Below are 13090 nucleotides of genomic sequence, written 5' to 3'. Positions count from 1 at the left end.
GATCCCACAGGAAAATGGGAATAAACAAAAGTCACCTCACTGCTTTCTTGGGAGAAATTAAGATAATGGATGCAAAGCACAGTGTCAGTGCTGAACACATAGTAACCACTTAATATATGTGTGATTATTCCTGTTATTAGCACTTTGGTCACAGAAGCATAAAAAGGTGCTCACAACTTGATGATAATAATCTAGGGGTACCTAGCTAAAGACTGTCATGTTATAGATATAGCTAAAGGGCTTCTACAAGACCACACAATAACTAATAAAGTCAGGACTAGAACTAAATTTTCTCACCCACAAGTCAAGCACTCTTTCTAGTTCATTTTTATGCTAAGGACAAATACATTTTCAGTGATTTTGGATGCAAGCAATACCTCATTATTAGCATATAACCCCTTAGACCAGGATCATTAATTCTCGAATTACTGTGAAAAGAAAGTTGTAAAAATTTTATCAGGTAAACCTATATGACATTTCCATACTTGCACCCAACTTACATGCATGCTCAGTCGCTCAGTCGTGTCCAACTCTTTGCAACCCCATGGATAGTAGCCCGCCAGGCTCCTCTGTCCATGGGATTATCCCAGCAAGAATACTGGAATGGGTTGCCATTTCCTCCTCCAGGAGATCTTCCTGACTCAGGGATCCAACCTGCATCTCCTGTGGCTCCTGAATTGGCAGGCAGAATCTTTACCACTGAGCCACCTGGGAAACCCAACGCCTTTACATAATTTTATTGATGTTTATATCAATATAGCATTCATGCAGATTAGTATGTAGAAAATCCTCTTGGTTTAAATCTGGAGACATTAAACATACCACCGCATTTGAAAGCTACAGAAAACATCTGTTTGGATTCCTTAAGTTTCACATCCATAGAAAGTTGACAGGAACACTAAGGGCAGACAGAAACCCAAATCAACAAAGTCACCAGGAGCTGAAACACTCAGAAGTTCAGATCTAACGAACATCTAAAGTTCATTCAAATGAAAATAGTTAATGTGGTCAAAGAAAGTAAACTGCATCTCAGTAGAAACTTCATTGTGCTAGTCTTGGCTGTCAGTTGCTGCTGCTGCTGCTGCTAAGTCGCTGCTGCTCAGCTGTGTCCAACTCTTTGTGACCCTATGGACCATAACCCTCCAGGCCCCTCTGTCCATCGATTCTCCAGACAAGAATATGGGAGTGGGTAGCCATGCCCTCTTCCAGGGGATCTTCCTGACCCAGAGATCGAACCCAGGTCTCTCGTGTCTCCTGCATTGTCAAGCGGATCCTTTACCACTGAGCCACCAGTAGTTAAAGTAGCTTCATTAGGAAAACTGAAGGAAGAAGGCCTCACTCTTGTTTGGCTTTTGCTGTTGTTGTTCAGTTGCTAAGTCATGTCTGACTCTATGCGACCCCGTGGACTATGGCCACGCCAGGCTCCTCTGTCCTTCACCATCTCCCAGAGTTTGCTCAAATTCATGTCCTTTGAATTTGTGATGCTATTTAACCATCTCATCCTCTGCTGCCCCCTTCTCCTTTTGCCTTCAATCTTTCCCAGCATCAGGATCTCTTCCAGTGAGTCAGCTCTTCACATCAGGTGGCCAAAATATTGGAGCTTCAGCTGCAGATGTTGGTTTGATGTCCTTGCTGTCCAGGGGACTCTACACCCATTAAACAATAGTTTCTCACTCCTGCTGCCTTAGCCCCTGGCAACCACCATCCTACTTTCTGTCTCTGTCTTTGAATACCCTGAGGACCTCATATCAGTGGAATCATACAGTATTTGTCCTTTGGGGACTGTCTTCTTTTATTTATAACAAGGTCCTCAAGGTTCTTCTATGTTGTAGCATTGCCAGCTTTTTAAAGGCTGAATAATATACCACTGTATGTATATCTACAGTTTGCTTATCCATTCTTCTGTCAGTGGACAGTGGGTTGCTTCCATGTTTTAGGTATTTTTAATAATGCTGCTTTGAACATGGGTATGGAAATATCTCTTTGAGACCTGGTGTTCAGTTCTTTTGAGTATATACCCAGAAGTATAAATGCTGGATCATACGTAATTTTATTTTTAATTTTTTGAGGAGCTGTCATACTCTTTCCCAGGGTGGTTCTCCCATTTTACACTCCCACCACTAGTGCACAAGGGCTCTAATTTCTCTACATCCTTGCCAGTGCTTGTTTTCTGGTGGTTTTGTTTGTTTGGGGATTTTGGTTTTTGTGTGTGTGTGTTCTTGTTTTTGTTTTGATAGTGGTGGTCTCATTTTAAAACCAAATGTAATACCCTGTGATTTGTTTCCATTGAACATGAGGACAATGAGTAAAGACATCAAAAAACCTAAATATCAACATGATTTATCATTTTCATGCACTTAGATCGTTTCCTAATCAAGATGAATACTACTGCCCTCCATTGAATTGTAAATGAGAGTTGGCTGTATTTACCCTAGCTCTAAAACCAGTAGGGTAGGAAACTGGTTCCCCTGTCTCTTCAGCCCCATGTAGATTGCTAGAAACTATGTTAGTTTCTAACTGGTCAAGATATGGTATGTGATCCATAACTGATGCAGCCTTAATCTTTTTTTCTGAAATGAGTTAGTTTTCTCCCATGAAGCCCAGACACATGTACTCACTGAATTCATAGGTTTGTGGTTTCTTTCCTGTGAGATTTCTTTCCTTGGACTTAGCGGGGCAATGAGAAATGAGAAAAACAGACCCACCCAAACCAAACCAAAAGGAATAATGGTTAACAATTACATAGCACTTACTGAAAAGCTATGACCAACCTAGACAGCATATTAAAAAGCAGAGACATTACTTTCCCAACAAAAGTCCATTTAGTCAGAGCTATGGTTTTTCCAGTAGTCATGTATGGATGTGAGTTGGACTATAAAGAAAGCTGAGCGGCGAAGAATAGATGCTTTCAAACTGTGGTGTTGGAGAAGACTCTTGAGAGTCCCTTGGACTGCAAGGATATCCAACCAATCCATCCTAAAGGAGATCAGTCCTGAATACTCATCAGAAGGACTGATGCTGAAACTGAAACTCCAGTACTTTGGCCACCTGATGTGAAGAACTGACTCTTTGGAAAAGACCCTGATGCTGGGAAAGATTGAAGGTGGGAGGAGAAGGGGATGACAGAGGATGAGATGGTTGGATGGCATAACTGACCTGGTGGACATGAGTTTGAGTAAGCTCCGGGAATTGGTGATGGACAGGGAAGCCTGGCGTGCTGCAGTCCATGGGGTCACAAAGAGTCAGACATGACTGAGCGACTGAACTGAACTAAACTGATGGCAGGTGCTGTTCTTAAGCTTCCACCTGTACTACCTTATTTAATCCTCATGATCATATCTTGAGTTCAGTATTATTATCATCATTTCCATTTTTAATTTTGAGGAAACTGATAGAATGCTTAGGTGACAAGTTCAAAGTCACAGAGTTAGCAAGTGGCAGAGCCAAGATTTGCACCCCAGGAGTCTGGTTCCCATGTCCATACTTCCTCCAGATGGGATTATAACTTCACTAGCAGTCACACTTAGAATATTATATTTGAATCAATAAAACTGTGTTACAGTACTTGGGATATCTCTCCATATATGTGGCTTCCTCAAGTTGTATGCTCTAAACTCATCATCTAAAAAATTTGTCCAAGCTCTTTCCAAGAACCAATCCTTGACTTTTGTGACACCATTTTTTTTGGTTCCCCCTCACCTTTCCAAATATATGTTTTCTATGTCTTTAAATGATTGCATCTCTTCTACCCACATCTTAAATATTTATATTCTCCAAGTTTCAATCTTCGTTCTTTTTCTTTTCATGTGTATTACCACACCAATGCAAAGAACACCCATAGTTGTTTAGAATGTGTTGATGACTTCCAAATTTTTTTTTTCTCTAGCCTTATTCTTCCCCTAGGTCCAGTTGCCTCCTGGATACATCCACAAAAAAGCCACTCAGGTACCTCAAACTCTACCATTTCAAAGCCAAATTTCATTTCCATCCATACACATACACACATACATACAACACATGTGCACATACATGCACACTTGGGCTATGGAGGTGGACAGACAGAAATCCAAATCATGATTCTGCAAAGGGAAATAGCTTTGAGAAAGTGAGTTAACCTCTCCTATTTTTTGGAGTTAACCTCTCCAAAAAAAGCTTCAATTTTTTCAACTCTTAAATGAGGATACTATCATTCACCTCAGAATAATCATTAGGATTAAAGTAGATGAGAAATACATCAACTACTTAGTCTATCAGGCCCAAAGAAATTATTCCTAATTAATACCAATGGTATGTTATTGTCTACATAATACTACTTGTTAATATACCAGCTTTACTATGTTGCTAATGGAATTACCATCATCTGGTTTCCCAAACCAGAAATGCCTGTGCCATTTTCAGCAATTTCCTTTTTCTTGTCCATCTCATGAAATCACCCCAATCCTCTCTCAGCCATGTCTCTGGAAACTGGCCCTTTTCTACCTCACCATTTACACTTCTTAAAACTGAACTAAGTACAACAGCCTTCTAATAGCCTTTGAGGTAACATTTCCTACCCCTTCAGTTTATTCACATGACCCTCAGATCTATATTATAAGGGGGAAGAGCTCAGGTCAAAAATTTGTTCATTCATTCACTGAAAAAAAAAAAAGCACACTATCTCCCCACCATGAGCCAGACACAACTGTTTTTATGTTACATCAAAACTGTCTCACCCTCTTCTAAATTTTTTGTGGGAGGAAGCCCTGATTTGTAATGTTTCCAGTTCTGACAGCAGATGCTACAGCTCTCCCAGCGGCTAGTATCAAGTTACCAACTTCACATCAACAGCACTCAAAACTCCTGACAGTTGAACATCCCACCCCGTGATCCAGAACAGGCTGGTTCCGGCACCCCACTTCCCATAATCCACCTGTTTCCTCCCTCAGGCTCCAAGCTCCAGGTTTGCCAGCCCCCGGGGCTCTTCCATAACCCTGCCCTCACACCCATGTACCTTCCTCTGCCAGTAATGATGCCAGGTCCCCCCAACACACTTCAGCTAGTTTACCTCTATTCTTCTTGAGTTAATAAAAAAAGAAAAATGTCATCTTGGATGCCTTGCCTGACTCCCCCAAGAAGTCTCAGCTATTCACCTCTCTCACATTTTCTTTAGCACTAGGGCATGACACGAGCACGTAGTATTAGAATTCGTTTATATGTGTACGTTCAGTTTGTATGTAAGGTGTGTGTGAAGCCAAAGCACCCAGCCTGGCACACAGTGGGGAGTTCAGTGAATACTGAACTGAATGATTCATTTGAAAGACTAAATCCTGAAACAGCTGACTTTCTCATCAAACCTGAAAAGTACATTTTCAGTCCAATTTAGCCTTTTAAAATGACATGCTCTGATGAAACCATAATATAAAATGGTAAAGACAATAAAATATGAAACATTACTGAACATGTCCAAAAACATATATATTACTGCTGCCAGGCTGCCTAATAATGTAGAAAAATGATTTTTTGTTTATTTTTTGGAGAAGTTTTTCTACATGTTTCTTTATTCTTTTTTTTAATTGGAATATAATTGCTTTACAATGTTGTGTTGGTTTCTGCTGTGCAACAATGTGAATCAGCTGTAAGTATACATATATCTCCTCCATCTTGCACTTAATAATTTGTGGATTTTATTTTATTGACTGGATCTTTTGGGTTCAAAGTTTGAGCACAAGTATTCGGAGTCATCTTGCTATGGAGCTCACTGTTGTGATAAAGATAAGCTGAGTGCTACCTTCTCTAAACTATTGATTTCTCCTGGGTACCTGAATTCACAACTTTTCCTTTGTAAAACATAGCCATAGCTACATTTACCAACAATATAAATTTATTAAAAATGGGAAACTATTATCAGTAATATAAGTTATGCAGTTCAACGCTAAAATCCTGTGACTCCAAAAGACCAGGCTAGGAGGCTGAACTGCCTGCCTCTGCCCTCCCCACCTCTCTATTACACGGACTCACTTAATAAACGGCTTCCCAGAGGAAAGGGAAGGTGCAGATGATTACCTTGTCTAGAGCCGTGAATAGTTTGGATCTGTATGCACATCAGAGAAGGCAGAGCAGCCAGAGGCAGAAGCCTCCCAGGTGAAAGAGGTGGCACCAGCAGAAACAGCACCAACTTAGCGCTTTCCACTAATCCCATCATTGAATTCCACAATGATGCCATTTAGCTTCTACATTTGTAAATCAATCAATCAGTACCAAAATGAATCTGTTTTTCAACTTGGACAAATTTGTATTCTTTCAGATATGTTAGAGCCAAAGTGGAAAAAAAAAGTGGTTGTTTTCTAGTCCTTTAGTAAATGTGTGTTTTCCTTGGAAGTTTTCACATAAATTTGAGGTCGGTAATTTTAGCTTTATTTTTTCACAAACATACTGTCACAAATGGCGTCTTGTTTGCTTGCCTTTAACATTTAATCAGCTACTTTAATTAACGTCCCAGGTCTCTCTAAAGCGATGTCCTGAATCTTCTAGTCAACTGTGCCGTATCATATGCTGTTGTTATCTTTTCCACCCGATTTTTACTACAAGTTGTTTAAAAACTATGATCTCTTTGAGGGTGGAAAAAATGAAGTGCAGTTGAAAAGGCAGTTACTCTGAAAGATAAACAGAGCAATATTACTTATCAGAATGGATACAATTTTTGCTTGCTTAATGAGTACAATATATAGCCTTGCAATATATACACAAGGAGAAAAAAAGCTTTATAACATATCAACTATGCCATATTATTTCAGGCATAACTGTATAGGATACGTATCTAGGCCTGAGAGTGTAGATAACAAAATATAAGTGCTTTGTCTGTCTAAACATGTTAAATAAATGAGCATTTGCTATCGCATTCCAATACATTAGAGGATGTACTTGCATAGTTAATTTTCTTTTTAATGCACTACACGTGATCATTTGAAGCACCGAGCCAGAGTCTATCTTAATGTTTGAAGAAAGGGTTCTTTTCATTTAAACAAATCTTTATTTAAATAAGCCTTTTTGAAAAGGATCTTTGGTGTATCTTCTTTTCAGGAAGTTCAGTCAGGGTAAAGGGAGATAAAGAAGCTGTATTATAAGAAATATTATAAAAATAAAGATCACTCAGCATCCTCCCCTCCGGAAAAAAAAAAATGGAAGCAGACTTATGCAGAGAACAAAAGTAACTGGAATTTCATTTAAACTTTTTAAATTTTGGGAAGTTTGTTTAATTGCTTTGTAGTTTTAGGTATCATATATATATATATATATATATATATATACACACACACACACACATACACACACACACACACATACCAGTATCAGTATCTGATATATCAGTGTCTGGGAAAGAGAGAAAAAGAGGAGTAAGGTACAGGAAGAGTAACTTCAAAGGCTCACTTGGAATACATTTTGTGGATGTATCCCTACCACGCTTGTTCTTAGGCAGTATATACCATGTAATAGCATGGTTAATGATTAAGTAAGCACCAGAAGGCAAAAAGGCAAAAAAAAAAAAAAAAAAAAATGGAAGCAGACTTACGCAGAGAACAAAACTAACTGGAATTTCATTTAAACTTTTTAAATTTTAGGAAGTTTGTTTACTTGCTTTGTAGTTTTAGGTATTTTATATATATATATATATATATATATATATATACATATATATATATACACACACACACACATACCAGTATCAGTATCTGATATATCAGTGTCTTGGAAAGAGAGAAAAAGAGGAGTAAGGTACAGGAAGAGTAACTTCAAAGGCTCACTTGGAATACATTTTGTGGTTGGATCCCTACCATGCTTGTTCTTTGGCAGTATATACCATGTAATAGCACGGTTAATGATTAAGTCAAGCACCAGAAGGCAAAAAGTTGTCAACGTTTTGACAAAACTTTGTACAGATTATGTCTATACTCGATCCTTAGTCTTCTCCCACCGTTGATCACTGAACAGTACATTTAATGCAAGAAATATAATTTTCCACACAGGAGGTATGAAAATTCATAAAAGGAAACCTCACTAAAATGGAGTAGGGAGGTCAGATGCAGGAGCTGGCAAGTACCACTTAACTTCAATACAGAGCCCAACAGGAAGAGATGGACTTTGTATCTCCATCAGGAAGTGACACTATTTAATGCCTCTCAGCTGGAGGAAGAAAGCATTTCTCATCACCTGACAACAGCTCAGCCAATGAAAGTCTGTAACAACTCGGCCAATGAAAAGCCACTATATTTCAAACTTCCAGTTTCCAATGGACTTTTGGTTTATCATAGCTCTCCAACTTCCCCTTTTCTATAAAAAGTTTCCTCTCTTGTTTTACCAGACTTTCATGTGGTTTGCCATGGTTGCCTGTCCCAAATTGCAGTTCTTTGCTATTATAAACCCATGTCGCTGGTAAAATAACTGGCTGTTTTATTGTTTTAAGTGAACAAAGGGATGAAGAGGGCAGCTATTGTCTTGATCCAACACTCCACCCAGTAGAAACTGATGTGAAAAACATGAGAAGGTGCTGTTAACATCAACCCAATGTATAGCAGGCTGGAGCATTCTATGTCAATTCTATCTTTCTCTTCCTTTTTTTTTCTTAATAGGGGGTCAGCTTTGGTGCACGACTACGAAGGCCATCTCTGAGGGTGAAGAGCTAATTGCCTTTGTGGTGGATTTCGACTCAAGGCTACAAGCTGCCAGTCAGATGACTCTTACAGAAGGGATGTACCCGGCGCGCCTGCTGGACTCAATTCAGCTGCTTCCTCAGCAAGCTGCCATGGCTTCTATTTTGCCCACAGCTATTGTCAATAGTAAGTTTTGAGTGCAATAGCCCAGTACAATAGCTTTGTCGTGGTGATGGGTATTTATGGGAGAGAAAAAAATAATGTCTACTGACAGGCAACCAGGGACAGAGTTTTCCTCCAGTGCTGTGATTTTATTTGATCTTCTCTCCAACTTTAACTCTGTGTGTGTGTGTGTGTGTGTGTGTGTGTGTGTGAGAGAGAGATCACTTCTCATGGGAATATAAAAAGAACTTAAATTCATTCATTTCACGTTGGATTCCTGAATGTCACAAACGAAAATCTGATATTCTATACTAAGCAATGTTCAAGCCTATTTAGCTATAAGAAGCCCAATGTCTTTCACTGATGTTCCTATGGTAGAATAATTTTGGTATTAAGAGCCAGAGAGTTAAAACATAAGAAAAAGGAAACAAAATCAAATTTGATTAGATATGCTGCTGCTGCTGTTGCTAAGTTGCTTCAGTTGTGTCCAACTCTGTGCGACCCCATAGACGGCAGCCCACCAGGCTCCCCTGTCCCTGGGATTCTCCAGGCAAGAACACTGGAGTGGGTTGCCATTTCCTTATCCAATGCATGAAAGTGAAAAGTAAAAGTGAAGTCGCTCAGTCGTGTCCGACTCTTTGCGACCCCATGGACTGCAGCCTACCAGGTTCCTCCGTCCATGGGATTTTCCAGGCAAGAGTACTGGGGTGCCATTGCCTTCTCTAGATTAGATATACTAATGAAATGGAAATGTAGGCTAAATAAATCAAGACACCATCTAATATAAAAAATTAAAAAGAGAAAGAAAAATACTTCTTGGAGTACTTTATATGCAAAATTTTAAAATATGCCCTGGAAAATCTGTCTTTGGGATTATATTTTGTTAAAAGGACTTTTGAACTTAGTTTGTATTTCTTGAACACATAGTGACACCTGATATGACATAAAATCAATGATTCAGGAGTCCCAAGATCTGAGTTCTAGAGTCCACTTTGCTTTTATCTGTCTCTGAGAGAAAACATGAGTACCAGTTACATCTTAAGAGGAGAACAGAAGCTGAAGCCAGTAGGCTTCATTATTGCCTCGAGTCAAAAATGTCCTTGAAAATGCCTGAGACTTTGAATGATGCAGAAAATTCTAGAGACTACAGTCATGTCTCAATATTATATATATATATATAATTATGTTCTTGCTGTAACTGCATCCTCCAGAATAAAGAACTTCTCATGTGTATCTGGAATTATTCTGCATGCAACCACTGGATTCAATGCACCCAACGCAAGTCAGTATTTTTAGATTTCCTTAGTGTAAATTAGTTATCTTCTTTATTGGACCTTTACTTTGGATAGTGAGGCACTTGATATAACTTGAATTTGAGACCAAATGATTTTGTTACCAGGTATCCTGTACATACATACTAAGTCATTTCAGTCGTGTCTGACCCTTTGAAACCCTATGAACTGGAGCCCGCCAGGCTCCTCTGTCCATGGGGATTCTTTAGGCAAGAATACTGGAGTGGGTTGCCATGCCTTCCTCTAGGGGATCTTCCTGACTCAGGGATCGAACCCGTGTCTCCTGTGGCTTGGCAGTGCAAGCAGATTCTTTACCACTGAGTCACCGGGGGTGCCCACCAGGTATCCTAGGGGTACCTTATATTATTGTGACGCTTCAGTGTATGAATGTTCCTTCTAATTATATTTGAGGTTATACTTTTTTTGCTTTCTGTAGCAAGATAACTGTTAATCTCAAATAAATCAACATGGGTGCATACAGGCTTTTGTTCTCATTCTTTAATTAGCTAATCAGCTAAAGGCATCCTGCATAAATAGCCACTTTATTAAATATTGTGGCCCTCTGAAGTGTAAATGTAACTAAGTTGGGTGGGAAGGGTTAAATAATAAACAGTAGCCAGGTGTAATTTTGTAGTTAGATTGTATTTGGAAATTCTGTATTGTACCTACCTGTTCCTTACTTCTCGTTCACTAGAATTTGGTCCTTAATTTTCTCCTTATCTCCTTCAATAGGATCTCTTGAGCTGTCTCCTTCACTATCATGGGTTTCCACCACCCACTATACATTGACAGTTTATAAATCACAAGTCCAGCTATGTCTGGCGAGTTTCAGACCTCTGTTGCCATCTTTGCAATGTTCATCTCTCTTTCTAACAGAAATATCCACTTGCATGCATCTAATGTGACATGTACCCCAGTGTGCCTGGATTTGTCCCAGTTTACAGGGTTACCTGCCATCCCCTCTGATCCATGCCCCCTTTCACTATAAAAGTGCCAGGTTTGCACAATACAGTGTCAGATTTGGTCACTATACATGTGCTAGCCTGAATTCATCACTCAGCTGTCTTCTATTCCCTGTAGAGATGAATGAACCATCACTTAACACAGAAATGCTAACAAGAAGCCTAGGCACCAAGGACAAACCTTACCCTCCAAACTAGTGGTCATCACTTCCAGTCAGTTCTGCTTCCTCAATGTAATTTTTATTCTCTCTGTCCCTCTTGCCACTGAGGTATTATGGAAGAGTGTTTACACCAGGGTTTTCCAATCTCAGTTCACCCACTTACATGATCATGGCAAGTTACTCAACCTCACATTCTTAACCTATTAATGAATGGGGGTGAAAACACACACAGAAATTTTCCATGAATGAATCCATGAGAAATACATATCATACATATTATAGCACGAGGTGATGGAATTCAAGTTGAGCTATTTCAAATCCTGAAAGATGATGCTGTGAAAGTGCTGCACTCAATATGCCAGCAAATTTAGAAAACTCAGCAGTGGCCACAGGACTGGAAAGGGTCAGTTTTCATTCCAATCCCAAAGAAAGGCAATGCCAAAGAATGCTCAAACTACTGCACATTTGCACTCATCTCACACACTAGTAAAGTAATGCTCAAAATTCTCCAAGCCAGGCTTCAGCAGTATGTGAACCGTGAACTTCCAGATGTTCAAGCTGGTTTTAGAAAAGACAGAGGAACCAGAGATCAAATTACCAACATCCTCTGGATCATGGAAAAGGCAAGAGAGTTCCAGAAAAACATCTATTTCTGCTTTATTGACTATGCCAAAGCGTTTGACTGTGTGGCTCACAATAAACTGTGGAAAATTCTGAGAGATGGGAATACCAGACCACCTGACCTGCCTCTTGAGAAACCTGTATGCAGGTCAGGAAGCAATAGTTAGAACTAGACATGGAACAATGGACTGGTTCCAAATAGTAAAAGGAGTACGTCAAGGCTGTATATTGTCACCCTGCTTATTTAACTTATATGCAGAGTACATCATGAGAAACGCTGGACTGGAAGAAGCACAAGCTGGAATCAAGATTGCTGGGAGAAATATCAATAACCTCAGATAGGCAGATGACACCACCCTTATGGCAGAAAGTGAAGAGGAACTAAAGAGCCTCATAATGAAAGTGAAAGAGGAGAGTGAAAAAGTTGGCTTAAAGCTCAACATTCAGAAAACAAAGATCATGGCATCCAGTCCCATCACTTCATGGGAAATAGATGGGGAAACAGTGGAAATAGTGTCAGACTTTATATTTTTGGGCTCCAAAATCACTGCAGATGGTGACTGCAGCCATGAAATGAAAAGACACTTACTCCTTGGAAGGAAAGTTATGACCAACCTAGATAGCATATTCAAAAGCAGAGACATTACTTTGCCAACAAAGGTTCGTCTAGTCAAGGCTATGGTTTTTCCTGTGGTCATGTATGGATGTGAGAGTTGAACTGTGAAGAAAACTGAGCGCCGAAGAATTGATGCTTTTGAACTATGGTGTTGGAGAAGACTCTTGAGAGTCCCTTGGACTGCAAGGACATCCAACCAGTCCATTCGGAAGGAGATCAGCCCTGGGATTTCTTTGGAAGGAATGATGCTAAAGCTGAAACTCCAGTATTTTGGCCACCTCATGTGAAGAGTTGACTCACTGGAAAAGACTCTGATGCTGGGAGGGATTGGGGGCAGGAGGAAAAGGGGACGCCAGAGGATGAGATGGCTGGATGGCATCACCGACTCGATGGACATGAGTTTGAGTGAACTCCGGGAGTTGGTGACGGACAGGGAGGCCTGGCGTGCTGCGATTCATGGGGTTGCAAAGAGTCGGACACAACTGAGCGACTGAACTGAACTGAACTTAACAAAAACTATATGGCTATTAGTTACAATTCAAACTGTAACATAGATCACTTGGATTACTTCAATTATCATAAAAGTCTTCCTTCCAAAGTTGCTACCTTCAAATTCTGCTCCACAGTGAGCATTATATCATAGCAGTTT

At 39.8% G+C, this 13090-nt stretch overlaps 1 protein-coding gene across 1 annotated transcript in view; it reads left to right on the top strand.

Moving 5' to 3' along the window:
• Window positions 1–13090, top strand: part of ZFPM2 (zinc finger protein, FOG family member 2) — a 444681-nt gene that overhangs the window by 424544 nt on the left and 7047 nt on the right. The window contains exon 6 of the mRNA XM_055546469.1: window positions 8607–8813. Coding sequence (XP_055402444.1) covers window positions 8607–8813 — 207 coding nt within the window. The remainder of the gene's footprint in view (window positions 1–8606; window positions 8814–13090) is intronic.

The sequence above is a fragment of the Bubalus kerabau genome, chromosome 14, assembly GCF_029407905.1.
Source record: "Bubalus kerabau isolate K-KA32 ecotype Philippines breed swamp buffalo chromosome 14, PCC_UOA_SB_1v2, whole genome shotgun sequence".
NCBI classification, from domain to species: domain Eukaryota; kingdom Metazoa; phylum Chordata; class Mammalia; order Artiodactyla; family Bovidae; genus Bubalus; species Bubalus kerabau.
Note: the sequence above shows the minus strand (reverse complement) of the source record. Positions and strands in the feature narration are given on the sequence as shown.